This window comes from Ambystoma mexicanum, chromosome 14 (genome assembly GCF_040938575.1).
Source record: "Ambystoma mexicanum isolate Mex_15411 chromosome 14, UKY_AmexF1_1, whole genome shotgun sequence".
Lineage (NCBI taxonomy): Eukaryota > Metazoa > Chordata > Amphibia > Caudata > Ambystomatidae > Ambystoma > Ambystoma mexicanum.
Window position 1 is genome coordinate 2,777,234 of NC_090940.1, and position 25,360 is coordinate 2,802,593.

General features: G+C 48.2%; 1 protein-coding gene across 1 annotated transcript in view; it reads left to right on the forward strand.

Annotated features, from left to right (window-relative positions):
• Window positions 1-25,360, forward strand: part of LOC138527328 (transcription factor E2F5-like) — a 315,036-nt gene that overhangs the window by 189,797 nt on the left and 99,879 nt on the right. The window contains exon 5 of the mRNA XM_069638381.1: window positions 12,732-12,773. Coding sequence (XP_069494482.1) covers window positions 12,732-12,773 — 42 coding nt within the window. The remainder of the gene's footprint in view (window positions 1-12,731; window positions 12,774-25,360) is intronic.

Below are 25,360 nucleotides of genomic sequence, written 5' to 3' on the forward strand. Positions count from 1 at the left end.
AAAAGAAGGGGCTATGTCCATGGTTCATGACAGCATGCCTCCTCCGAAACCCCGTCCCACCAGGCTTGCCAGGGTGTATGAGATGGAATCTTCTCAGCAATCGAGGGGTGTTTAGGTTGGATAGTGGTTCCCATGTTCTCTCGCTAGGAGGATAGCCTTTCCACTCGACCAAGTATTGAAGCCGACCCCGTTTGTACCTGGAGTCACATATTCTGGATTCTTCATATTCCAGCTGATTGTCCACAATCACAGGACTGGGTCTGCCGGTTTTCCGGGTGGAGTGGATGTAGGGTTTGAGTAGAGAAGTGTGAAAAACTGGATGTATTCTCTTCCAGGAGTCTGGTAGTTTGAGCCGATAAACAGGATTGATGATTTCTTTTATGGAAAATGGACCATAATATCGGGGGGCTAACTTGTTAGGGCGTAGATGTCGTGGTAATAGTTTCGAGGACAACCAGACCTGGTCACCAATAGAATAGGAGGGTGCTGGTCTTCTTTTGGAATCAGCATATCACTTAGTGCCAATCTGGGTCTTTCCCAATTGTTCCTTGGCTTCCTTGTGGATGTTGAGGAGAGTTTCAATCCAGGAATCAAGTGAAGGTACTGGAGTTGGATGTGGTAGAACTGAAGGTAACACAGAGGGATGAAAACCTTGACTGCAATAGAAGGGGCTAACGTTGATCGCTGAGTGATCTGAATTGTTATAGGCAAATTCGGCCAAAGGTATAAGGAGGGACCAATCATCCTGTACCTTGGTTGCGAAACAACAAAGATATTGCTCCAGGGTTTGATTAACACGTTCTGTGGCCCCGTTGGTCTGTGGGTGATATCCAGATGAAAGAGCACGTTGAATCCCTAGAACACGACAGATGTTTCTAGAATTGTGAAATATATTGCGGTCCTCGGTCCGATATGATCTTGGAAGGGAGTCCATGAAGACAGAAAATGTGTTCTAGGAAAATTCCTGCGAGCTCTGAAGAGGAAGGAAGTTTATAGAGAGGCGTGAAATGTGCAATATGAGTAAACAAGTCTATGGTTACCATGATGGTCGTGTAACCCCGGGAAGGTGGTAATTCCACGATGAAGTCTGTAGCTATACATTCCCATGGTCTTGTTGGCAGTGTAGGTTGCAATAGAAGGCCCGCCGGTCTCTTATTGTCATGCTTATTCTGACTGCAGACAGGACAGGTCTTGATGTACTCTTGTACCTTGCATTTCATTTCCGGCCACCAAAACTGTCTTTGTATAAGACTGAGCGTGTTGGTTACACCACGATGTCCAGAATGAAAAGTATCATGGCAGAGAGTTATTATTTTATGTTGAAGCTTCGGTGTGGGAATGACCAAGGCATTGTCCTTCAATAAGTATCCTTCCTTGATTCTTAAGTTCCAGGGATTCTTCCTAGAGACGTCCTTCCAGAGGTCAGAGGACTGGGTTTTGGCTCGAATCTCTTCCAAGAGGTTGATCGCTTGAGCTATAAAGATTGTGTTGGGGAAACATTGTAGGCTAGGTCCTATCTTCAGTGGTTAAATAGTCAGGACGTCGGGACAAGGCGTCCGCAATCACGTTTTGTGATCCAGGAACATGAGTGATTTGGAATTGGTACTGGGCGAAGAAGTAGGCCCAACGCGCCTGACGACTGTTCCTGCACTCCATAGATTGGAGAATTTGTAGATTTCGATGGTCCGTACGGACCTGGACTGGATATCTAGCACCCAGGAGTAAATGTCGCCATTCTGTGAAGGCTTGGTGGATTGCCAACAGCTCCTTTTCCAGGACGGAGTAATGGGTTTCGCTGGTTGTTAGGGTTCTAGAGAGGTAAGCCACTGGGTGGTCCATCTTGTCCTCAAGCACCTGGTTCAAGACTGCTCCTATGGCATGGTTGGAGGCATCCGTTTCCACTATGAAAGGGCGATCTAAGTCAGGCTGAGCCAGGACGGGGGCTTGCGTGAATCTTGTCTTCAAGCGTTGAAAAGCCTTCTCTTGCGAGGAAGACCAGATGAAGGGAACATCCTTCTTCAGCAGAGCAACGATCGGTTGGACGAGCTCAGAAAAGGTAGGAATGAACTTTCGATAAAAGTTAGCAAGTCCCAAGAAAGACTGAACCTGTTTCAACGATGTAGGAGCAGGCCAGGCCAGTATGGCCTTTACCTTTGAAGGGTCCATTCCAACTCCTTCTGGGCTGAGGATGAATCCAAGGTAATGAACTGAAGTCACGTGAAAGACATTTCTCAGGTTTGACCAAGAGCTTGTTTTCACAGAGCCGTTGTAGTACCGCCATGACATGTTCTTCATGTTTCAAGGGATCCTTGAAATAAATCAAAATGTCGTCTAGATAGACAATGACAAAGAGAAAAAGCATGTCAGAAAACACCCTATCCATGAAACGTTGAAAAACTGCAGGGACATTAGCTAATCCAAAGGGCATGACTAGATATTCAAAGTGACCAAAGGCCGTTCTAAAGGCGGTCTTCCATTCGTCCCCTTCCCGGATACGGATTAAGTGATGGGCACCCCGGAGGTCCAACTTCGTGAATATTACGGCGCCTCTGACAGCTTCCAGGATATCTGAAATCAGAGGCGGAGGGTACCGATCTTTGAGGGTGCATTGATTTAGACCACGGTAGTCGAGGCAGGGTCTGAGTTCCTTGGAATCCTTCTTAGGAACGAAGAACAATGAGGCACCCGCTGGAGGTTTTGAGGGTTTTATGGTGCCATTTTCCAAATTGATGTCCAGGTATTCTCGGAGGGCCTTTTTCTCAGGTTCTGAAAGGATAAACATTCTGCCAAAGGGAATTACTGCCGAGGGATCTGTCTCAATGACACAATCTTCGGGTCTGTGAGGGGGTAAAGCCTGGACTATGGCAGTCGAAAAGACATCAATATATCCTTGGTAGACCTCTGGGACTTGTACAATGTTGGAAACCATGAGTGGGGTTTTTTGCTCTCCTGAATGTTCAATAGCTGGTGTTAAGGAGAGATCCAGGGATAAACAGTGGGACATACAAAACTCAGAGCCCAGAAACAATGACCCTGCTGTCCAATTAATGTACGGATTATGTCTTTGAAGCCAGGGCATACCCAGAACCATAGGGTAATGGGCTGATTTGATGATGTCGAATGTAATCTGATCTTGGTGGTGGTTTATGGAGAGACGGACCTCTTTTGTCTGTAGGGTTATGGGTCCTGAAGAGAGAGGTCTCCCATCAATTGCTTCTACCGGCTGTTTAATGTTCCGTGACTCGTATGGTATTTTATGTCTGATAACCCAGTCTTGATCAATGAAAATTCCCATAGCTCCACAGTCCACCAGGGCCAGTATGGGATAGGTCTTGTGCTTGGAGGGCGATAGAAAGGCCTGTAGCACCACCAGGTTATTCTGTCCAGGAGAGTTCAAGGATGTGATTGAAGTGGAGTAGACCTCTTTCTCCCGAAACCTCGCTCCATCTAGGGCCGGGAGCTGGCGTTTCCCGAACGCCGTGGAGGGGCTAAAGGACATTCTCTAACGAGATGCTTGTCTGAGGCACAATACATACACAGGCCGGTGTGAATTCTTCTCATCCTTTCTTGTGGAGTAATAGGCCCACGAAAGGCGCCTATTTGCATTGGTTGGGAGTCGTTATCAGGGGTTGAGACAGGATCGTATTTCACAGTCGACTCCGGAGGGGTTCGTTGAAAGGCAGTCTTAGCCTTTTTCCTTTCAGCCCTTCTTTCCTGGATACGAAAGTCTATTTGTAAGGCTAGATCTACCAAAGCCTGAAACGAACTGGGGCGAGCCACTCTGGCTAATTCATCCTTGATATCGTCATTTAGACCCCTGCAAAATAAGGTGAAACTCGCTTCAGGGCCCCAATCAGCCTCCTTTACCAGCTGTTTGAATCTGGTAACGAACGTTAGCATATCCTGGGATCATTGCTGAAAATCAAGTAGGCGTTCCTGGGCGCAGAACACTTGTTCGGGGCGGTCAAACATAGACTTGAGCGCCTGAATAAATGCATCATAATCGTCCAGGAGGACGTCTCCAGAGTTCAGATTATGAAGCCCACCTTGGCCCTGGAAGTTGAAAAATAATAGGGCTTGAATGTAAAATGCACCAAGCAGGAATCCAGAAATCCACGTAAGGATTTTGGCGAGCCATCGTATTTGTCTACCACTCCACCCAGTATCACGCTTTCCTTATTGGCAGAGTCACGTGACAGCACTAATTGTTTCAAGGCTGCGTTCTCTGCCTTTAAGTTCTGTACCTCGGTTGTTAGCTCCTGCATGCCGCGCATGAGGTCCTGGACCGCTTTCTCCATAGCGGTATCAGTGTTGATTGTTTGGCGTCTCAATCTGTCAAAGGTTTCCCCCTGGCTCACCTGAGTTCTCTTCTTGTGGCGTTCCTTGGAGGACTCCTTCTCCCGGCCGGACCGGGACTTGTAGAAGTGCGCGCGAGTCGAGTCTGACTCCAGCGCGAGCGTTCAAAGTTCCAGGAAGTCGCGTGTTCCAGGACGTCCAGGAAGCGGATTGAAAGAAAGGTAAGAGATACTGGAAACGGGGGGAAAAGGGAAGAAAGAATAAGGGAGTTGGCCAGGAACTTGGAAGGGTAACGCCGAGCAGCACACACACGTTGAGACGCTACCTAGAGATAGCGTTGAGACGCGCGGGGGCGTGGCCCATTTATAGAACGTGCCGTGTCCGACGTACAGGCTAGTACGGAACACGGCACTGGGCGCGGCCATGTTGGAAGTATCAAGGAGCACACTCTCCGTCTGGACCAGGACCAGGAAGACCAGAAGGGGCTATGTCCATGGTTCATGACACTTGCATATAAACAAAACAACTAAGCAATGATCAATGCTTACACGCTAAAGGGCTTGCTAATGCGTACGCGTTGGCAACAAAAAACAAAGAGTGCGCACAGATTTCTCCTCACACTTGCTGCTTGGAATTCATACACCAATGGATACTTTTAACTTGCAAAGCCACAATTAACAAGTATTAATAAGCATTGCTCCGTTTTCAGTTTTCCTCATACACAAGTATTTAAAAAAAACAAAGTTAATTTAACTTCCCTTTTCATGAAATAACTTGAGGAGAATTTCTTTTAAACTTGTTCAGTCACTTATCTGAATCCTGTTCTCTGTCACTTTCTAAGTTGTCTTCAGACTGTAGTTTCTTTGGTTTCTCATAAGTGTCTCTGGAGCTTCAAAGGGTGAGACCTCTCTTGATAAGATCTTGAATGAAAGGCAGTTTAGAACCTCTCCTAAGGTTCCAACGTGCATCACAATAGTCTCTTAGCCAATCACTGCTGAGCAGGAAGTTCTCCATCTTGAAATGGGACAATAGTAGCTGGCTGATATGATTAAGGAACATTGCAATAACCACCAATCCAACCTCCTCTAACAACTACTACTAATGCCACCCAGGAGTACCTAGACTATTACCTTCTGTTACCTGAGGACCTGAGAAACACAGAAAGTACTGGGATGGTGGGCTACTGTATAGTGAGCCCACGGAGTCCACTGAAGGAGACCATATGAGATTGGTGGTCCCCCTTCAAGGGAGACCTTTTCTCCTCCTCCTGTGTGTTTGTGTCTTTACTAAGAAATGTAATGTACCTACTGTATATTTCGCTGTCCTAGGTCCCTACCAATGGCCCTATTATGTTGGGGGCTTGCCCCATGGAATTATGAAGATCTTACATGGACTATTACAAAATTAAAACCATCCATGGCCCCTGGTCAGGACGTACTTTCACCTTTTTCATATTGAAAAAGCACCCTTTACTATGGTCTCTATTTCTATTGCCCTCCTTTTGATAGATCTAAAACTGATACTATGGGCCTCATTACACGGATGGCGGTAAGGGTTTACCGGTACCGGTAAGGGTACCAGTGCCGGTAAACCTTTACCGCCTTACTACGAGGTCCCTTTGTGGGACCCTACCCCAACGGCTGGTTTTACCAGCCGTTAAGGACGGGACCCGCAAAGGGACCTAGGAGGTAATTACGGTACCGCAATTAGCGGTACCGTAATTACCGCCTTCCCCATTCCCATTGAGCCCTATGGGGGCAAAAATGGGAATGGGGAAGGGCCATGTGGAATTACCGCCCCCACAAACCTTGGAATAGGACGGTAATTCCGCCATTCGCTAATAGCGCCATGGTTACCGCCGTCTGTGTAATGAGGCCCTATGCCTTGATCTTGGTCTCGGTTGATTATTATACCAATCTATAGGAAGGGGGTCCCTGTTGACCCTACTAACTATAGGCCGATAGCCTTGATTGATTCTGTGAGCAAGGTCTTTGCATTACTACTTTTAAGAGATTGGAATAGAACATTGAATCAATCTGCCGTTTTGTCACATTTTCAAGTGGTCTTTAGGCAGAACATGGGAACATCTCTCAATGCTACTCTCTTGTTACACTTGTTACACAATGTCAAATGCAATCAAGCCGGCACTGGGTACATGGCCTCGCTAGATATGTCCTCAGCCTTGGATTGTGTGGTACGTTCCAAGCTGTGGACTAAAGTTCCACCCAAACTGGTTCAACTGATTGCTCTTCTACACAAGAACTCGACTCTGAGGATTTGTCTTAACCAAGAAGGGCCGTGTCTAGACTTGTTCCCGCCAATCTTGGTCTAAGACCGGGCTGTATCCCAGCTCCCACACTCTTCAATGTCTACCTTGGTGACGTTGAGGAACTGTGGCAGGCCAAGGATATTTTGCCGGTGAGATTGGGTCATCGGAAGATACATTGGCTTGCATTTGCTGCTGATTTTGTACTGTTTGACAGCACTCCTCTGAGCCTTCAACGCAAGTTGAACAGATTTAATTCCTATATCTTAAAGAATAATCTGCAGGCTAACGTATCTAAATCCAAAGTTGTAAACTTTTTCGAACAGTGGCAAACCAAAAATAATGTGGTGGTCCTTGGGTGAAGAAGAATAGAGTTGGCTGCCTCCATAAGCTATTTGGGATACAACCTTTAGAACACTGCCTCTTAGGAAATGTGGAGGTCAACATTGAAAGATAAGATTTCTCCTATAAATTCCCATATGAAACGTTTGTATGTGAAACTGCGCATTTTCTATTTTGCCCATCTTTAAATCTTATTTGTTAAAAATCGAGCCAACGTTATTGTATGTATGGGCTAGATATGTCCCTAATAGATCTTGTCACGTAGCTTGACTCATTGCAGTGTCTGATATGGAAAAATGTACTTGGGCTTGCCCAATCAAATACCAACTCCAATAATGTTCACAAATGACCCTTCCATCTCTTCAGGCTCAATACTACTGGAGGCAGTTGTAAAATGATGCTACGTGTCACTTTATATTGATTTACAGAATATGTTGGACGACGACTCCCCCCTGTAAAAGCTATGAATGGAGATGCGGAATTTACTTGAGCGTTTGGTTCCTCTGATGAGTAGTTTAGGACAATTAGAGGCTCACTCTTGACTCTCCCAACATATTCCACCTATTCTGAATATGCAAAGTGTCCATGTTAAAAAGACCAACTTTTGTATTTGAAACGTTTTCCCTGTAACAAATTGCATACACTATATTTATGCTTTAGGCTCCAATCATTTTATACTAGAGAAAGGACTCAGTTGGACTAGGTCTACAGTTAATGATATTTCAACATTATGTTGGTTCTGTAATTCAATTGATGCTGTAGAAACTCTACAACATTGGGCGTTAGAATGTCAGGCACTTGTTACTACTAGAAGAGTTGCATTTTATAAAGAATTGGACAGTTTAATTCTGATTGCTCAGATAAACCTCCATGGTCAAGACTTATGTGGAGTGGAAATGAATTTAATTATGGCCCTTGGTGATTGTATGAATTGACGTTTCTAGATTTTTCTCGTTTTTTTCTGTTTTTTTCTCATTTGTAACTTTAAGCAGTTGTTATGATTTGTGTAAGGTTTAATGTGAACAGTGTTGCAATAAAAAAAGGAAAGGCAATACAGACTCCCATCTGCTCGAAGAAGAGGGCCCATATCCAAGCCCACATCTCTGGGGCCACTAACAACACGGGTGAACTGTTTAAAATCTGCAAGGAACTCTCCAATCCTATTGCAGTTTCCACTTCTCTGTACTTCACTGGCCTCCCACTTCTTATCCAAAACTCCATTCTACCCTCCCTCTCCTCTGTCCTCTTTCCCCAGCTCTCAGCCTCCCTTGGCCCCCATGCCCCCTTCCCTCCTACACTCCTCTTTTTCGACCCTTAGCTCTGGATGAGGCCTCTAGACTTATCAGATCTATGAACGTCTCCTCCAAACAGGTGCTTCCCTGCTCTTCCAGAACCATAGAGGACAGCATTGCCTCCCTTCCTCCAGCCCTGGCAGATTTCTGTAATCAATCTTTCGCTACTGCCTCCCTCCCGCTACTCTCAAGCACTCCCTTGTGCATTCTCGCCTCAAAAAGCCATCTGCCGACCCCTCCTGACCGGCTAACTGACGCCCTATCTCCTGGAGAAGTTGGTCCTCTCCCAACTGATCCAACACTCTGAATCTGTTGGTTCTCTCCACGACCACCATTCTGGCTTCAGAGCAGCCAGAGGCACATAAACTGCTCTACTGAACACCTATGAAGTCTTGCTCTCAAATCTCGATTCCAACTCTCCATCCGTTCTTATCCTTCTGGATCTTTCCTCTGCCTTTGACACGGTCATATCATTCCACCCTGACAAATCGGCTCTGTGACACCCTCGGCATCAAAGGCCTGGCTCTGGACTGGTTGACCTCATTCCTCTCTGACCTTCCCAGGTTCAACACGGCCCTTTTCCCTCCCCATCACACTCCAGCGGCGTCCCTCCAGGCTCTGTCCTCTCGCCGTGGCTCTTCAACATCTACCTTGCCCCTCTGGCCCACCTGATCTCCTCCTTCTCTCCTCACGTCTAGTGTTATGCAGATGACACACAGCTCTCATTCAGGCTTCCCTCTACTGCCTCCTCTTCCTCCTTCCTCGTTGTTGTTTGTCTGACTGTTATTTAGGCATGGTATGCTGCCAATGATCCCTGCCTTAAGGTCAGTAAGACTGAGGGACCCAGCTGCCTCCTTCCGTCCTACCCTCTGACCGCCCTCTATGCCTTCCCTCCCCCTCTTGAAAGGCAAAAAACCTTGGTGTCCTCTTTGACTCCTCTCTCCTTCTCTCATCACATTGCGGGTCTTGCCAAGAAGGCCCACTATCAGATACACCTCCTCAGAGGCATTCTCCCGTTCCTCACCTTCCCCCAGAAACTCAATGTCTCCAGAGCTCTGGTCCTCTCTAGGCTGGACTACTGCAACAGCCTCTTCCTCAATCTGCCTAACTCCTCGCTTTGTCCCATTAAACTAATCAAGTGTAGGACTGCAAGACTTCTCCTTGATCTCAAGCCCATGTACCGCATCCTAGTTGCTGCTGGGATCAAGTTTAAGACCCTCTGCATCATCCACAAGGCTTTCTGGGACCTGGGACCCTGCTACATCCAACTCGCTCTCCAAAAATACCTCCCTGCTAGAGCCCTCTGGTCATCTAGCTTCAATTCTCTGCAGATCAGACACCCCTCTAAGCAGACAGTGGGTGATGGATCTCTCTCCTCTGGAATCGTCTCCCCCCCCCCTCTCAGGCTTGAGCTGGATCTTAAGTTTCGGAAGCTCCTCAAGACTCTCCTTTTCTCTTCTTCCTTCCTTCTCCCCCCTCCAACACCCATGTCTGCCGCAGTGAATGGCTGCCTGGTTCCTTCTGAGTTCTACAGAGCACCAGCCCCCTGCCCTGTCCATCCCCCTCTTCGCACTTAACATGAGGACCCTCACCCCCTGCAGGCCCTGGCACTTGCCTTTCTGGCCACCCTGTAGCACTCGCCATACCCATGTAGTTCCCTTCCCCCCACCCTGCACTTTCACTTGCACTCTCTCCTCTTTACCCTGCGCTTCCCTTCCCACCCTAGCACTTGGCATTCGCGTAGACCAGCACTGTTCCCATCTCCCTTGCACTTCGTGTTACTGCACTTGCACAATTCGAATGTCACAAGTGTCAAAAGGCCTATTAGGACCGTTATCTATCTTCCTTGTCACACCCTGCCCCACTTTTTGTTGTCTTGTGGCGCCTTGAAACACCATTTGTTGTATAGGTGCCTTACAAATATCCAATAAACAAACATGAGCAGCCTAGACAACTTGGAACAAGTAAGATGAACCCGATAATAAAAAGGGAAGAGGGGCTGGCCTATTGGTCAGACCCTTCCTGAAGGAACCAGGAAACTCAAAACGAGCAGGAGGAACAGGGACACTGGGAGTGCAGAGGCTGAGACACTTGGCCACCGGCAGAGGCATCCCTGACAGCTCTGGCATGGTTGGATCAGGAAAACCACAGCCCAGGATCAGGGAAATGCTGTGAGGCTGTCTTAGCCCCTGGAGAGACCGTAAGAAGCCAGAGTGGGGAAGAGAAGCCTGCGGACAACTGGAGATTGCTGGTAAGAACCATGAAGAGGTTTGGGTAGCCAGGACGGTTGGTTGTACCCCTGAAGTGCAGAAAAGTCACAAAGAACGGCTGTGGGACCCGCACCTAATAAACTGCCTCCAAAGTCATCTTCATAGTCACAGTACCTGGCAGGGTAGTGAACCAGGTCTGCAGTATGAAGAGAAGAGAAACTCACGGATCTGGGACCCTGCACCCTCTTATGAAGAGTAACCCTAGTCATCTTCTTAGTCACAGTACCTGGCAGGGTAGTGAACCAGGTCTGCAGCATGAAGAGAAGAGAAACCCACGATCTGGGACCCTGCACCCTCTTATGAAGAGTAACCCTAGTCATCTTCTTAGTCACAGTACCTGACAGGGTAGTGAACCAGGTGGGCTGTGAGACTAAACAAATAGAAAGACCTGGGGAAGAAGGACATCCACACAGGAGTTTTATAATATGAAAAAACCAGGGGAAGGGATTCATTCTTTTGCCATTGTGAAAATCCTAAAAGGCAGGGAAAGAGTCATTCCTATTGGTGTTGTGAACATTGTTCATGGCATGGTAGTCCGCTCTACAGAAGGGAGCCATTCTTCTACATTAAGAAGACTCGTAAACCTTTTTCGTTTAGTTGGAAGTTTAATGGAAGGAAATAGGTTTTGACACAGGACAGTGGAGTTTTGGTTAGTTTCTGACATATCCTTAGTATTAAGTTGAGGCAAGGAAACCCCTTAGTAATAGGGTCAGGTAGGGTGTTTTCCTTTATTTTCTCATGAATATGGCTTTAACAACAATCATGCCACCTGTGTTTCAGTCTCCTCCTTCCACACCCTTAGAAGAGGTATACAATACAGATACACAAGAGACTGCTTTACAGCGGTACACAACAGTACAGATGCATAACAGAGCCCTTTCCAGAGCTAACGGAACAGCAAGGATAGGATACAGAGGGGCGCAGATGAGGGTTACAGCTGTAGAAGGTTGGACCGCATCAGGTGGCACGGGGCAACGCTATGGCTTAGGTGCTGAGGAGGAGAGACTCCTTGAAGAGGTGAGTCGGGAGTTCTTTTCTGAAGTGTAGGAGCATGGGGGCGAGAGTGATGCTGACGTTAAACTTTCCTCACTCTCCTTCACCTCCCTTTTCGGGATCCTTATTCATTTTCTTATATTTGCACAGTTTGCTTTAAACAAGGAAATCACATTTCCATTCTCCTCCCCTTCAGGGATCAATATTCTTTCTCAGACTGTCACAGTTAACGTTCAACAAGGATATTCCACTTCCATTCAACTTTTCCTCAGAGAGTGGTATTGCTCTCCTCCGTGCCTTATCACAGTTCAAATTCAGTAAGGGTATCTTCTGGTGTTTTTCATTAGTACTGAGGCGAGTTATTTGCGTTGTATAACACTCGTCTTTGATCTTCCCGGTCCTCCCCTGTGGCCCGTTATCTACAGTCTCACCAAGAAATATCTTCGGAGATCTTATGGGTCAGGCAACAGTTTTGTTTCTCCACCGCACTGTTGAGCCTACTTCCTCTGCGTCTCTCGCATGTGCTTGTTGCGCCTCCTCTCTGTTAAGAATTTCAATAGGGGGTTGTGCCATTTGCTGCAGCTTCCCTTTGCCAGTATCGGCATAGTTACATGGGCCTGCTGCCCACCACGATTCTCTCGCTGTCACACTACAACCCGTTCTCGAGCCTCACTCGGCTCGTCCCTTCTCAGGCTCTTGGTTATGCTGGCTTCTCAGTGTTCTCTCTGCTGCTTCACAGCAGATTTGGCTTTCGCAGGCTCCACGTCCTCCTCCGGCTGCAGGATTCTCTCCCGGTGATGTGCCACTTGCCTCTACACCTAGGGAGGATGTTGCGTAGTAGGCTCACCTCCCTAACCTCATAAGAGGGGGGAGGGCGGTGGAGGGGGTCTCCTTTGGGGAGAAGGGATGAATTCCCTCTTCGTCACAACATACAGTGACATTAGTTGGCAAATGGTGGTATGATACCAGTGCTCATACAACAGCCCCAATGATTGGCTTGCCAATGCTTGGAACTCCTTGCTTCAGAGCCTCCAGAAAGGGAGACCATTTTGCGTGAGTAGGGTTACTAAGAACAAGCCTCTGTACTCTAAAGTGGACTGAATGACACAACTAGTCTTAAACTATAATTTGTAGCCACTCCTTTTGAGTGCAATAGTGCTAAAAGCTGCTTTTATTGTTGCACATTGGTGTGATATGAATACAATAACTATGACTGTAGTTTGTGCTTTATATTTTTATATTTCCGTACTAATAGATTGTATTCCTTCACAGACACTTTAATCAGTGATATCATTGAGCTGATGTCTTCAGACGGTAAGTATTCTACTGCTTACATCACCTTTATGATGCAATATTACATTTTCATTTTTGCTCTGAAATCGTTAATGAAAGTGGAACTAAGTTGAGAGTAAAACATTACCAATTGCTCAAAAGCTGTAAAATCGGAACAACTTGAGATTTAGGTCCCCTAAATCAAACAGGCCATTTGGTACCCGGAAGGGAAATTCTACTCTGAAATATCTGAAATGGAAGGAATGGCAGTGTTGAAGGTGTTCCTGATTCATGTACCGAGATCCAGAGTCCTTGAAGAAGGCGCCTGCTTATACGCCTGCGTCATAGACTTCATAGTGTACGATTCACGCTTTTGACAGAGTGAATTGTTCACTATTGTGGTTAAAGCTTTCTAGCTGGTGTTCGGGCCACTGGATTGCGGTTATCTGAGAATTGTACAAAGGAACTGCCAACATGGTGAGGTTGATCACCGAGGGGCTCCTTTCACTGCCTATTGATACGTCTCGAGCATTGAAGCTGGGATGCAGCCTTGCTCCCATCCTCCTTACATTTATTTATTGCAGATATCGGCAAAGCCCTTGGGAATGGTCATTCCTTTCCTCCTAAACTAGACTTGCAGTCAACTGCTACATGCAGACAATCACACACTGATCGGACTGCAGCTTCTGATTCTAGCACTTCAGCAGTATGTGTCTGACAATGGACTAACTGTGAACACAAACAAGATTAAGGTGATGGTCCTGAAACCCCAAAAGATTGTGTTCCTCGCTTTAAATGGTCACTAACGAGCATACATTTAGAAGTTGTCCAGAGTTTGTGTATTTGGGATTTTGTAATAGCTGAGAATGCTAGCCTACATAGGTTGAGCCTCTTTTTGAAGAAAAAAACTGTTGACACCCAAGACAAAATGGTAGGTAGGCCTTACGTGCGGTTCAGTTTATCCTCTATTTTATTTGGAATGCGCATCGACAAGGCACGTAGGCATAACAGCGCAAGAACATACAGATAAGACAAAATGGATCAGGACGAAAAGGCAAGGCAGTGGGCAGAAATATCTAGCACAAAAGGAGTGTCTTAAGTACCGGTTTGAATTTCAGAAAGCTGCTACAAGCCCTCAGGTCAGGCAGAAGATCATTCCATAGCCTAGGGGCTGTGTGGGCAAAGGAGTTCTGTGCAACTGTGGCCAGTCTTGCCTTGGGAATGAGCAGAAGATTTGAGTTGTTTGATCTCAGGAGCCTTCTCTCTGGCAGCCGGACCAATTTCTGAGTGCTATCTAGGGACATCTCTGTGGAGGCATTGGTGTGTAATGCAGAGTGTCCGGAAGATCACTCTTTTCCACTGGGAGCCAGTGGAGACCCTGTCTGGCAGCGGAGACGTGGTGCGATCGTTTGAGACCCTCCACCACTCCCACAATGACCTGGAGTCTTGCCAGTTCCCCTTTTCCAGCACCCTGAAGAAGGCTGGAGCAGTGGTAAATGCAGGTCCAAATAACTGCTCTTGCGATCGCTGCACAGTTGGATCTACTAAGTAAAGGCCTAATTTGGGACAGCAATTTTAAGTCGTAGCCTTTACTAGATACCAGGCCGCTAATAAGCTATTTCATGGAAAACTGCTGATCCACTATCACACCCAAGGTCTTTAAAGCGCTTGTACACAAGTGAAGTGCTTTGAGGTGGGAAGGGAACAAGGGATTACAATCGTCATTCTTAGGCCTTGAAGATTCCGAATGAACAAACAAAAACATACATCCAAAGTAATTCCAATAGTGACATATGGGCGAGGCAATCTTAAATTGAGATGGGATTGTCTGGGAACAATTTGAAGGTTTATTTTGGAAAAAAGTAAGATTACATGTGGGAACTCCTACCTCTCTGGTTCACTTTGAGCTTGGTCTTTCAATTAGAGCAGTGGTTATATGGAAGACATTATCGCTCCTGAGGGAAATCATTACAGCTAAAGAACAATCATTATACCACTGTGTCGCAAGTACTCAAAGGCAGAAGAGTCAACCCTTAATAACTGTGAGAGTGGGTGTACTGCGATACTGACGAAGCTTGAGGTATCATTGGATCTTTTGATTGATAATCCCTTGCAGGTTCAAAAGGGATTGTGGGAAACTGACTGGTTACAAACTATTGACGTTTTTAAATCATATACTTTGCATCTTTCTATTGAGCCCAATGGAAAACCCTGGCGTACACTTCCCGCCTACCTGATGAAATGTCTGCATGCCCGATGGAGAGGGTACTTCTTGAAAGTAAGTTTGAATCCTTTAAATACGAACGAGATCTTGGGTGCTTGGATAACCATTCCTCAAGCTGAGAGAACTTGACTTTTTGGGAAAATTGAATGAAATCAAAACTGAGGCATGTTGTATTTATATAGCGCTTTTATTTATATATATATATATATATATATATTAGTGCTTGTATATGTAAACCTGAAGAATCTAGAATGAAATTCCTTGGTGATTTTGCTATTGAGTTTAGAGCTATGTGACAAGTCCATGGATGTCGTCCCTTCTCCCCTATGGGGAGCCCCTTATGGGATTATTGATTACCTGGGGAGAACGCTGTATCCCCACCAATCGCCTGACCCTAGACACCCTTCTCAGTTATCCTACCTTTCCTGCACCTCACTCCTCTTCAATCGTACCCTCAGACCATATGTGCTTTTCTGGAGCAGTCCAAATAGAAAATACTGAGACGAGAAAGAGTCTTAATGAGTTACCACATCAGCACTCAGTACTGAGATGTTGAAGTGGGGAGCAATCCCAAATTGTTAGTGTAGTTCAAGACATTTCATTGGAAGAAGCAAGATAAAAACCAAATGCAGACTTACCAAGTCGTTGAGTGCTCCCTGGAGGAGCTGCGAGAGCCAAGAGGAACCAGACTTTCAAGGGGGTGCTGACCCGTATGTCGAGAATAGGCAGGGAGAGTCCGTGGCCGGTCTAGGCCATGAGGACCACACGGCATGCAGACCAACTGACTCCAAACATCCCAGAGAACCAGGAAGCATGGGAGTATGAAATCACACTACCTCAGAGAGAAGGAAAACTGCAGAGACGCCACAGAGCGAAGGAAGCTCCAGGAAGCTACCAGAGACCCGCAAACAAGCCCAGCTACCTCGAGGGAGCCAGCACTCGCACAAACCACAACACAAGGTATGCTGGAAGGCTTTGAAATCTGAAGGAGGTGGTCGTACGGAACAGAAGACTGGTAAAGAAAGGTCTGGGACCCTAACAAACTGGAAGGGAAACACAGAGGTACATGGAATTGTACTACCACAGCTTGGCAGGGTAGTAAACCAAAGGCACAAAAGAAAATTAAAGCCAGAATTGCGAGTCTGGGACTCGCACGAAGACCTGGACGTTGTTGGAAAATTCATACTGTGCTTACACGTTAGTGGGCCAAGTCTGTATGACCCACTGCAGCCTGCATAGTGGGAACCAGGTCTGCACACCAGGGTCAGTGACCCGCCACAGCTTTGGAAGTGCATCCAGGCTATTCTTCTTCAACTCAGTATACGGCGAGAGGAAGCCAAAGCTGCCAACTAGGGTCTGGGACCCCAAGGAACTACTGTGAGTCTGAGGAAGGCTGGGAAAAGCAAGACATTGCCCCAACAGCCAAGGACTGACTAAAGCTTTATAGGGAATATCTTACAAAGACAAACTACCTTTTTGCCCAGGGGAAGGGAGTTAATCCTCTGGACCAAAAAGACCTCACCTTTTGATTTTGTTAGCGGAGTGTAAGGGGCAGATTTAGGATTTTGACAGCGGACATTGGGACTGTTGCTTTGGACATTCTGACACTAGTTATTTAATTTGAGGCAGGGAAACCCCTCTTAGTTGGGGCAAAATAGGGTTTTCTTTTTACCATTGAATAAAAAAATGTTTTGGCAAAAACCTCTGCACCCTTAAAGCGAGTGAACGAGTGCGGCTGAGGCTCTGTGGCATATGATACTGGAAGGTCCTCAAGTGTCTTGAACAATCAATTTGAGACTTTTGAAATGATACTTAAATGAGAATTTAGAATGTGATGTACTCTTTTAATCTACATATGAATCATGCTGGGGTGCTTTGCATGGAAGCACTTTTATTGAATTAACTTATTGTCCTATTTTATATGATATGTAAGGCTCTCCTTATTTCTTTGTTCTACTGGTTTTATCTTTTCTAATTTGAGAAAAGTTCATGATTGAACTGTACCACAATAAATAAAATAAGAAATGTCTTGCCATAGTAGATGTCGAAGCTTCATACTGTACTCCGATATTCTCAAACATTGGTTTCAAAGGTTCTCCTGCATTTAGCTTTAAATGGCGCCCATCGCCAGTTCAAAATCTTCTTTGGGCTTTCAATTGGCTTCCAGGCCCGTCACTACGAGTCTAGCCTGATTGGCTGCTTGCCTGAGGCAAGTGCAATTTCATATCCCTTTACCTGGGTGGTTGCTTGATCAGAAGGTCAAACCGAAGGCATTGGCGGTCAACCTGTAATCCTCCCTGAGATTCTCATACACATACCACAAGTCCTCCTCCTTCTCGTCAGCTCAGATGATCCTTCACTTGCAGACAGACTTTGCTCGGATTCTCTGGGTCAAGCTGTCCAAAGCCTGGATAAACAAACTGCGGTACATACTACAGGGCACTGCCAATTGCACGGCAAGTAAACCCATATCATTTCTGAGTATGGCAGCCTCCTGTAGCTCTGTCTCCACCTCCAGGCTACGATTGAGACCCATCTTGATTCATATTGGAGTTCTAAGGTGTTGTATGTACAGCAACGCTACATCAGCTACTCCTACTCCTACACCAATCCCAATTACTGCTCTTTGATGAGCCCCGGCAGTTTTGTCCAGACAGTTTTGTCTGCACCAGAAGTCTAGTGATTGGGTGAATCCACCGATGAAGCACCATTTGAAATTCATCCTGTGAAGGGCTTCCTGCCGAGCTTCCTGTTAAAGGCTGCTGGTTATGAGCCTGTGAGCTGGAGGAGTCATGGTATAGTTATTGCCTTGTTTGAAATGCATTATCGCATTCATCAAAATATATCTAAACTTGTTACAAATAGATGATTGCAGCGTTCTACCAGTGGAAGGTATCCAGATTCTTGCCGTTCTTCCTTTTTACACCCTGCAATGCACTCCTCACGCATATTTGAAATTGCTCACTCTTAAATTGTTCTGCGTCTGCCCTTTCTGATGTAATCAGCCATCATAACATAAATGCACTGGTTGTAACTAAAACCTTGTTAAAAACATAATTTAAAGCATCCTCGTATCCAATCCTGGAGCGATTAGTCCACCTGGCTATGTTCATTTGAGGCTTCACTGTACAACTTGACCATGTCATTCTGATTATGGCCTGTGAATGTTTTCTCTCCTTCTGCTCTTTTATTTTACTCCAGTTTTCATAGGACATATTGAAAGGATTTGGTTTTTTTGCATGATCTTATGTACCTAATACTTTCTTTGGGGTTTAATCTTCAGAGGGATGTGCCAGCAAGTGCTTTCTCTGCTTATCAAGACCTGGATCTCTCCTTCCAACTCCACTACCCCTGCCTATCTGATCACATCTGTCACACCTCTGGTCGAGGTGGAGGCACTGGTATTCGATACCACTCCTCATTGCCTCGCTGTCCGCCCCTACTAGTTTATCACTCTTCTCATTTGAGTATCATTTCTACTTTTTTCTTGCGTTCCTCATTTATATGCCTCTCTTCTGTCGTCTTCTGCCTCTGACCTATTCATTCTTATTTGAGACTTTTATTTCCCTCTCCCTTCTACTCACTCCACTTTCCCCTTTCACTCTCTTCTTGATGCTACCATCTGACTGTTTCCCTCTCTTACCTGCCCTATCGCTGGGTCATCACGTGATGGTATATCTCTTCCATCACCTCTGGATTGGCTCATCCTGCTTATGTTTCTGATCACTTTCTGTTAGGTTTTTCTTTTACACTTCCTTCGCGCCCTATTTCTCCTCTTTCCTCTCCCACTGTTTCGAAGGGATTGGGTCCTCCGACATGGTCCATATCTATGACATCTTTGGCGTCTGCGTTGATGACATCGATGTGCCATCCCAGAGGACCTCCTCCGACGGCCGACGTCACCCGATGTGATAAGTAGGACGCACGACACCCATAGCCTCAGTTCCCTTTTTTCCACGAACGTGTTCGCTTCATGAATCTCGGTACGCCTCGAGTCGTTGGTTTGCTGTTTTTCTATTCTCGGTTCGTTGAACCTGTTCGGTTTGTTGTGCAGACCTGTTCGTGGCGATGTCTCTCGTCTTCAACCTCGCGTCCGGGCTTCAAGAACTGCGGGGACTGTGGGTCCAAGATGTCGGTCATGGACTCGCACAACGCCTGCCTCTGGTGCCTCGGGGAGGCCCACGATACGGACGACTGTCGACTGCCAGTCGCTCACTGCAAAGGCCTTGCGGGAATGCAAGAAGAAGCTGTCGGTAGGCCGGGTGTCTAAGCCCCGGAAGTCGAGCTCTGCGGGGCTTTCGACGGATGACTCGAGGGGCGACTCTCCGCGCCATCGTCGGAAGTCCGGTGGGTCTCCTTCCAGGAGTCGGTCTCGCCACTCCTCCGCCTCTTCGAGGCATTCCAGGAAGCGCCGGCATAGGTCGCCTTCCCCATCCTCTTCCGAGGACTCCGCCCGTCGGCGGGTCGCTTATCCCTCCATGCAAGCGACACCGGAGGAATGGGCTTCCTTCGGGAAGCAGATGCTAGCGATTCTGGAATCGCAGGGCACCAGTCCGTCCGCGCCTCCGAGTGGGGTCGGTCGGCACCGGTCGAGAGTCACCCCTTGTACGCCTTTGGGCTCGAGTGGTCGGCACGGCTCACGGGAGAGGTCCCGCTCGGACAAGGGTAGCCGTTCTCGCCATGCCCGTGCCAGGTCCCGGTCCTCGACGCGCTCGAGACCGTGTGATCCTGTGCCGTCTTCGAAGAAGACGTCGACGCCTGTGGCGCTGAGGTCATCGACTTCTCTCGAGGCTCCGCCTCCGAGGGGGTCGTCGACGCCGTCGGCGCCTAGGTTGTCGAGAGACATGCTCGGGGCTCCGGCTTTGAGGACTGTCGATGCTGGCGGCGCTGCAGCTGACGTCGACGCCGATTCGCTTGACGCCTTTTCTGTCGACGCCGACTCGTTAGGCGCCCTCGACACCTTTCGAGGCGGTGGTGTCAGAGGGGCCCCGTGGCACGGGGTTTGCCCCTAGAAAGGCTATGGCTAAGGTCCGGCACTGCTTTGGTCCGCAGAAGTCTTCTTCTCCCCGCCTGGAGTACATTTCAGAGGGTGATGAGGGCTCTGATGGCGGCCTGGTTCCGGTTACGGTTCCAGATGACCTTATCTCGGGCCATAGCCAGTTTGATGACCTGAGGCAGTCGCTGCATGATGCCAGTGGACTGGACACCTCTCCAGAGGTGGAGTTTTGTCGGCCGGAGCCTGGTACCCATGCCGATTCTTCATATCGGCGCCTTATGTCTCGGGTTACCGAGTACTTGGGTTGGTCTGCTCCCCCAGGGGAGTTTGTTCAGGATGATCTCACGGACATCCTTGATCTTGGTCCACCCACTGACCCGGTTTTGCCTTTTCATATGGCTCTGCAGAGAAGGGTGGCGGCGGCTTGGACTGCTCCGGAGAGTCTCCCGGCAGCGGGCAAGTCTTTGTCGCGAAAATACCGTCCAGCCAGTAGCGACCCCTGCTACTTGTCTAGGCACCCCACCCCGGAGAGTTTGGTGGTGCAGGCGGCTACGGCCCCGGCAAAGCAGGCGTCGTATCCTACCATCCCTCCGGATAGGGACGACAAACGTTTTGACGGCTGGGCGAAGAAAGTGTTTTCTTCGGGGGGTATGGCGCTTCAGGCGGCCAACTCCATATGTGCTTTGTCTCGTTTCACACTCTGTGGAACTGTGTTGCATTAGCGGCTGATCATATTCCTGAAGGGGACGAACGGGATGGTTTCCTTGCTATGGTTCAGGATGGCAAGGATGCTATTTGTGAGGCCGTTCAGTCGGGTTTGGACTTGGCGGATTGTGTCAGCCGGTCCATGGCGGCAAGCACCGTAATGCGCAGGTTTGCGTGGTTGCGGAAGTCTGGGTTCGCTCCTGATGTGCAGTCCCGGCTCCTCAACATGCCTTTTGACGGTAAACACCTTTTTGGCAGCAAGGCTGACGAGAGCCTTGAGAGGTTGCAGACCTCCAAAGCTGCAGCGAAGTCGTTGGGCGCTGCAGTTCGCCAACCTCTGCCTTTTCGTCCTAGGGGACAGCAATGGAGGGGAGGTTCCTTTCGCTATTACTCGTCCTTCAGTAAAGCGAGGGGAGCTGGCAGTCAAAGAGGCCATCGTAAGAGTGCCAGAGGTGGAAACAAAGGTACTCGAGGTGCCAAGGCCGCTCGGGCAGTTGCCTCTTTGCCATCAGGCAACGCCACAGCCGCTACCACTCAGTCATGAGGCCAGGTCCCATGGTTCGCCGGTTGGGGGAAGGCTGGCACAGCATCTTGTAGAGTGGCAAGCCATTACTTCGGATGTGTGGGTTCTGGAGATCATAACCCATGGCTACTGTCTTCCTTTTCGGCAGAGGCCTCACGACAATCCACCAGGGAACCTCTCTTTGAAGTGTGCGGATCCGCTCCTTGCGCAGGAAATTCAAGCCCTGCTGGAGAAAGGTGCCATACAACTGGTGCCTGTAGCGGAGAGGAACAAGGGATGGTATTCCCCTTATTTTTTTATGTCGAAGAAAGACTGGGGATTGAGACCCATCATGGACTTGCACGGTTTGAACAAACTCCTCAGGAAGGACAAGTTCAAGATGGTGACTCTTTCCCAAGTCCTCCAGGCCCTTCAACTTCAGGACTGGTTGGTGTCTCTCGACCTCAAGGATGCTTACTTCCATGTGCCGATCCATCCCAAGCACAAGAAGTACCTGAGGTTCGCGGTTGGCGACTCGCACTTTCAGTTTCGGGTCCTGCCGTTCGGATTGACCTCCGCCGAGGGTTTTCACCAAGCTCATGGTGGTGGTGGCAGCGCATCTCAGGAAAGGGGGGATTCACGTCTACCCCTACCTGGACGATTGGTTGATCAGGGGGAGCTCTCCCGAGCAAGTCCTGGATCATCTGTCCATCACCTGCCACTCCCTTCACAGGCTGGGCTTTTCCCTCAATTTAAAGAAGTCCCATTTGACACCAACGCAGCAGCTCCAGTACATCGGAGCAGTGCTCGACACGTCCCTGGGGCAGTGTTTTCCTCCTCAGGTGAGGGCTCTTCACATTCAGCAGATGGTGCACAAGTTTCAGCTTTCCCAGAATCTCTCAGCGTCCGAATTCTTGAGACTGCTCGGCCTCATGGCATCCTGCATTCTTCTGGAGCCAGAGGCTCGTCTGCGGATGAGATCTTTGCAGTGGGCACTCAAGCTCAGTCCTCCGGCAGGCTGTCGGACCCTGTTCAGGTGCCGTCCTCGGTAGCCCGGGACCTTCTGTGGTGGGCCGTTGAGGGCAATCTGATGAAGGGGGCCCCATTTTGGCTGCCCTGGCCGGAGGTGACGATCGTGACAGACGCATCCCTCACGGGATGGGGAGCTCATGCCAACGAGTTGACAGTCAGTGGTCGTTGGTCTCCGTCGGAGTCCAGACTCCATATCAATCTGTTGGAGCTGAGGGCCGTCAGGCTAGCCCTGAAGGCTTTTCTGCCGACTGTGCGCGGAAAGAGTGTCCTGATTCTAACGGACAACACAGTGGCCATGCATCTCAACAAAAAGGGGGGGGGCAGGGTCACTTCCGCTGTGCAGGGAGGCGATGCAGCTCGAGTTCTGGGCCATCCAGCACGAAGTTTCGATCTCGGCAGTTCATCTGGCCGGAGACGACAACGAGACAGCGGACGCTCTGAGGAGGCAGAGCGCGATCTCTCACGAGTGGCTCAGGAGATTCTCCTGGAGATCTTCGCCCTTTGGGGGACCCCTCAAGTGGATCTCTTCACCTCCAGTGTCAACCGGAAGTGTGAAAGGTTTTGCTCGCGGGAATTTCTTCCAAAAGGAGCCTTAGGAGACGCGTTTGTGGTGTAGTGGTCATTCCCACTGCTGTACGCGTTTCCTCCAGTCCCCGTCATCCCGCAAGTGCTGCGGAGGTTAGAGGTTCGGTTTCCGGATGGTCCTCATTGCTCTGGCGTGGGCCCGGAGGACATGGTACCCGGACCTTCCATCTGCCCTCCACGTCGTCTTCCCTACCGAGACGATCTGCTCTCACGGGAGGGGGGTCAGGTTCTCCATCCAGAGGTCAGATCCCTCAATCTTCACGCTTGGCTTCTGAAAGGTTGAGATATAAGGATTGGGACCTCCCTGAAGACGTGATGGAGGTGTTGCTCTCGGCCAGGCGGCCCGCAACTAAGTCTCTGTACCGTTGCCGTTGGAGAAAGTTCTGCGACTGGTGCAGAGTTCAGAATGTGGATCCTTTTGAATGTGACATTCCCATGGTTCTGTCTTTTTTGTTTTCTTTGGCCCACAGGGTCATGCAAGTGGGGACCATTAAAGGTTACCTGGCGGCGCTGTCCATATTTAAGCGCTCGTCTGAAGAGTGTTCCTATTTTAAGATTCCATTAATTTCGCAGATTTTGAAAGGGCTCACTGATGTGTTCCCTCTGTCATCTTTTTTTGGTGCCAAGTTGGGATTTGAACCTTGTTAAGTTTCTTATGGGTGCTCCTTTTGAGCCTTTACATTCTTGCCCTTTGAGGCTGTTGACTCTGAAAACTGTGTTTTTGGTTGTGGTTACTTCCGCTCGCAGAGTGAGTGAGTTACAGGCACTTTCAGTTAAGCCACCCTTCACTGTGTTTCATAAGGACAGGGTGTCCTTAGAGTTCGTCCTTTTCCTCCGAAGGTGGTTTCGGAATTTCATTTGAGCCAGAAGGTTGTTCTTCCGGCGTTCTATCCTCCTCCACATCCTGGTAAGGAAGAGGAGAGGCTCCATAGGCTTGATCCTCGAAGAGCGTTGAGCTTTTATATTTCGCTCATGTCCCGGGTCAGAGTGGACGATCAACTTTTCATTGGTTACGCTGGAAAGCGTTTGGGACAAGCTGTGATGAAACAGACTTTGTCTCGTTGGATTATTTTAGCTATCTCCGAGTGTTACCGCTTGGCGGGTAAGTACCCTCCGTCTGGCTTGCGGGTCCATTCTACCAGAGGAGTGGCTGCGTCTACTGCCCTGCAGAGGGGAGTTCCTATTTGTCACATCTGTGATGCAGCCACCTGGGCTTCAGTGCATATTTTTGTACGTCACTATTCCCTTGATTCCATCGGAGGGCAAGATCTGGCCTTTGGCAAGGCAGTTCTCTATTCCGCAATTTGATTGGGCATGCTAAATTTGTATTCTAAATTCTTTCCCACCTCCTTGCTTTGTACTGCTTTGGGAGTCTGTCATAGATATGGAATACGTCGGAGGACCCAATCCCTTCGAAGAACAAGCTACTTTCTTACCTGGTAACGTTCTTTCGATGGGATGGTCCGACGACGTATTCCATATCGCTCCCTCCCTGCCTTCCCCGCTGCAGAATTTCCTTTGCTATTGCAGCTTGCGTTCCGCAAGGCCTTGTGTCTCTGACTGGCAGAAAACTGGTGGCGCACGTTCTGGGAAAAAACTATAACTGAGGCTATGGGCGTTGTGCGTCCTACTTATCACATCGGGTGACGTCGGCTGTCGAAGGTTGTCCTCGGGGATGGCGCATCGACGCAGACGCCAAAGATTTTCCGAAGCAGCTCAGCTGTGGACATTACCTGTCATAGATATGGAATACGTCGTCGGACCACCCCATCGAAAGAACGTTACCAGGTAAGAAAGTAACTTGTTCTTCTCGTTTTGATCTCCATCTTCTAATCCAACGTTCTTCCTGGCGGCTGACAACCTTTCTCTTCCTTCTTTTATCGGATTGTGCCATTTCTCTGCACCCCTCTGATCCTATTGCTCTTTTTTCCCTCCCAACAATTCTCTCCATCTCTTAAACCCCCAGAGCCCTGGTTGACACTCTCCCTGATTGGGTGGAACTAGTACCACTCCTCTCTTGATCTTACTACTTATCGCTCTCCATTCATTTTATGACCTCTCACACGTAGCTGATAAAAAGCTCTATTTTTCTGATCTTATTTTATCCCTATTGCGTCACTCTCGTCTTTCAATTCTCTAATTTTCAGCAATATTCTCTCTCCTCCACCAGACCCTTTGTTACGTTTCCCACTGTCGTAGCGGACTACTTTACTTCAAAGATCACACCGCGCTTTCTTCCTCTGCACACCCATCTTCCCCTCAGTTTCATCTTTCTCATTGTTTTTCCCACTCACCGAGACTCCAGACACTGCTGGCCTCCTTAATTTTGCCCACATGACCCCATTCTGTGTTCCCTTTTCCCTTCAGTTTTTCCTAATCTCATTCCCGATCTCACCTGTCTTCCGAATACCTTTCTTGCCACTTCTTCCTTGCCTTCCCCAGTCAAACATGCCATAATCTTACAAGAAAATATCCTTTGACCCTGCATCACCTGGTAACCTCTCTCCCATTTCCTTTTTTCATGTGTTTCAGAACTTCTTGAGTGTGCCGTCTACTCATGTTTTCTTCCTACCCAAGTCTTCACT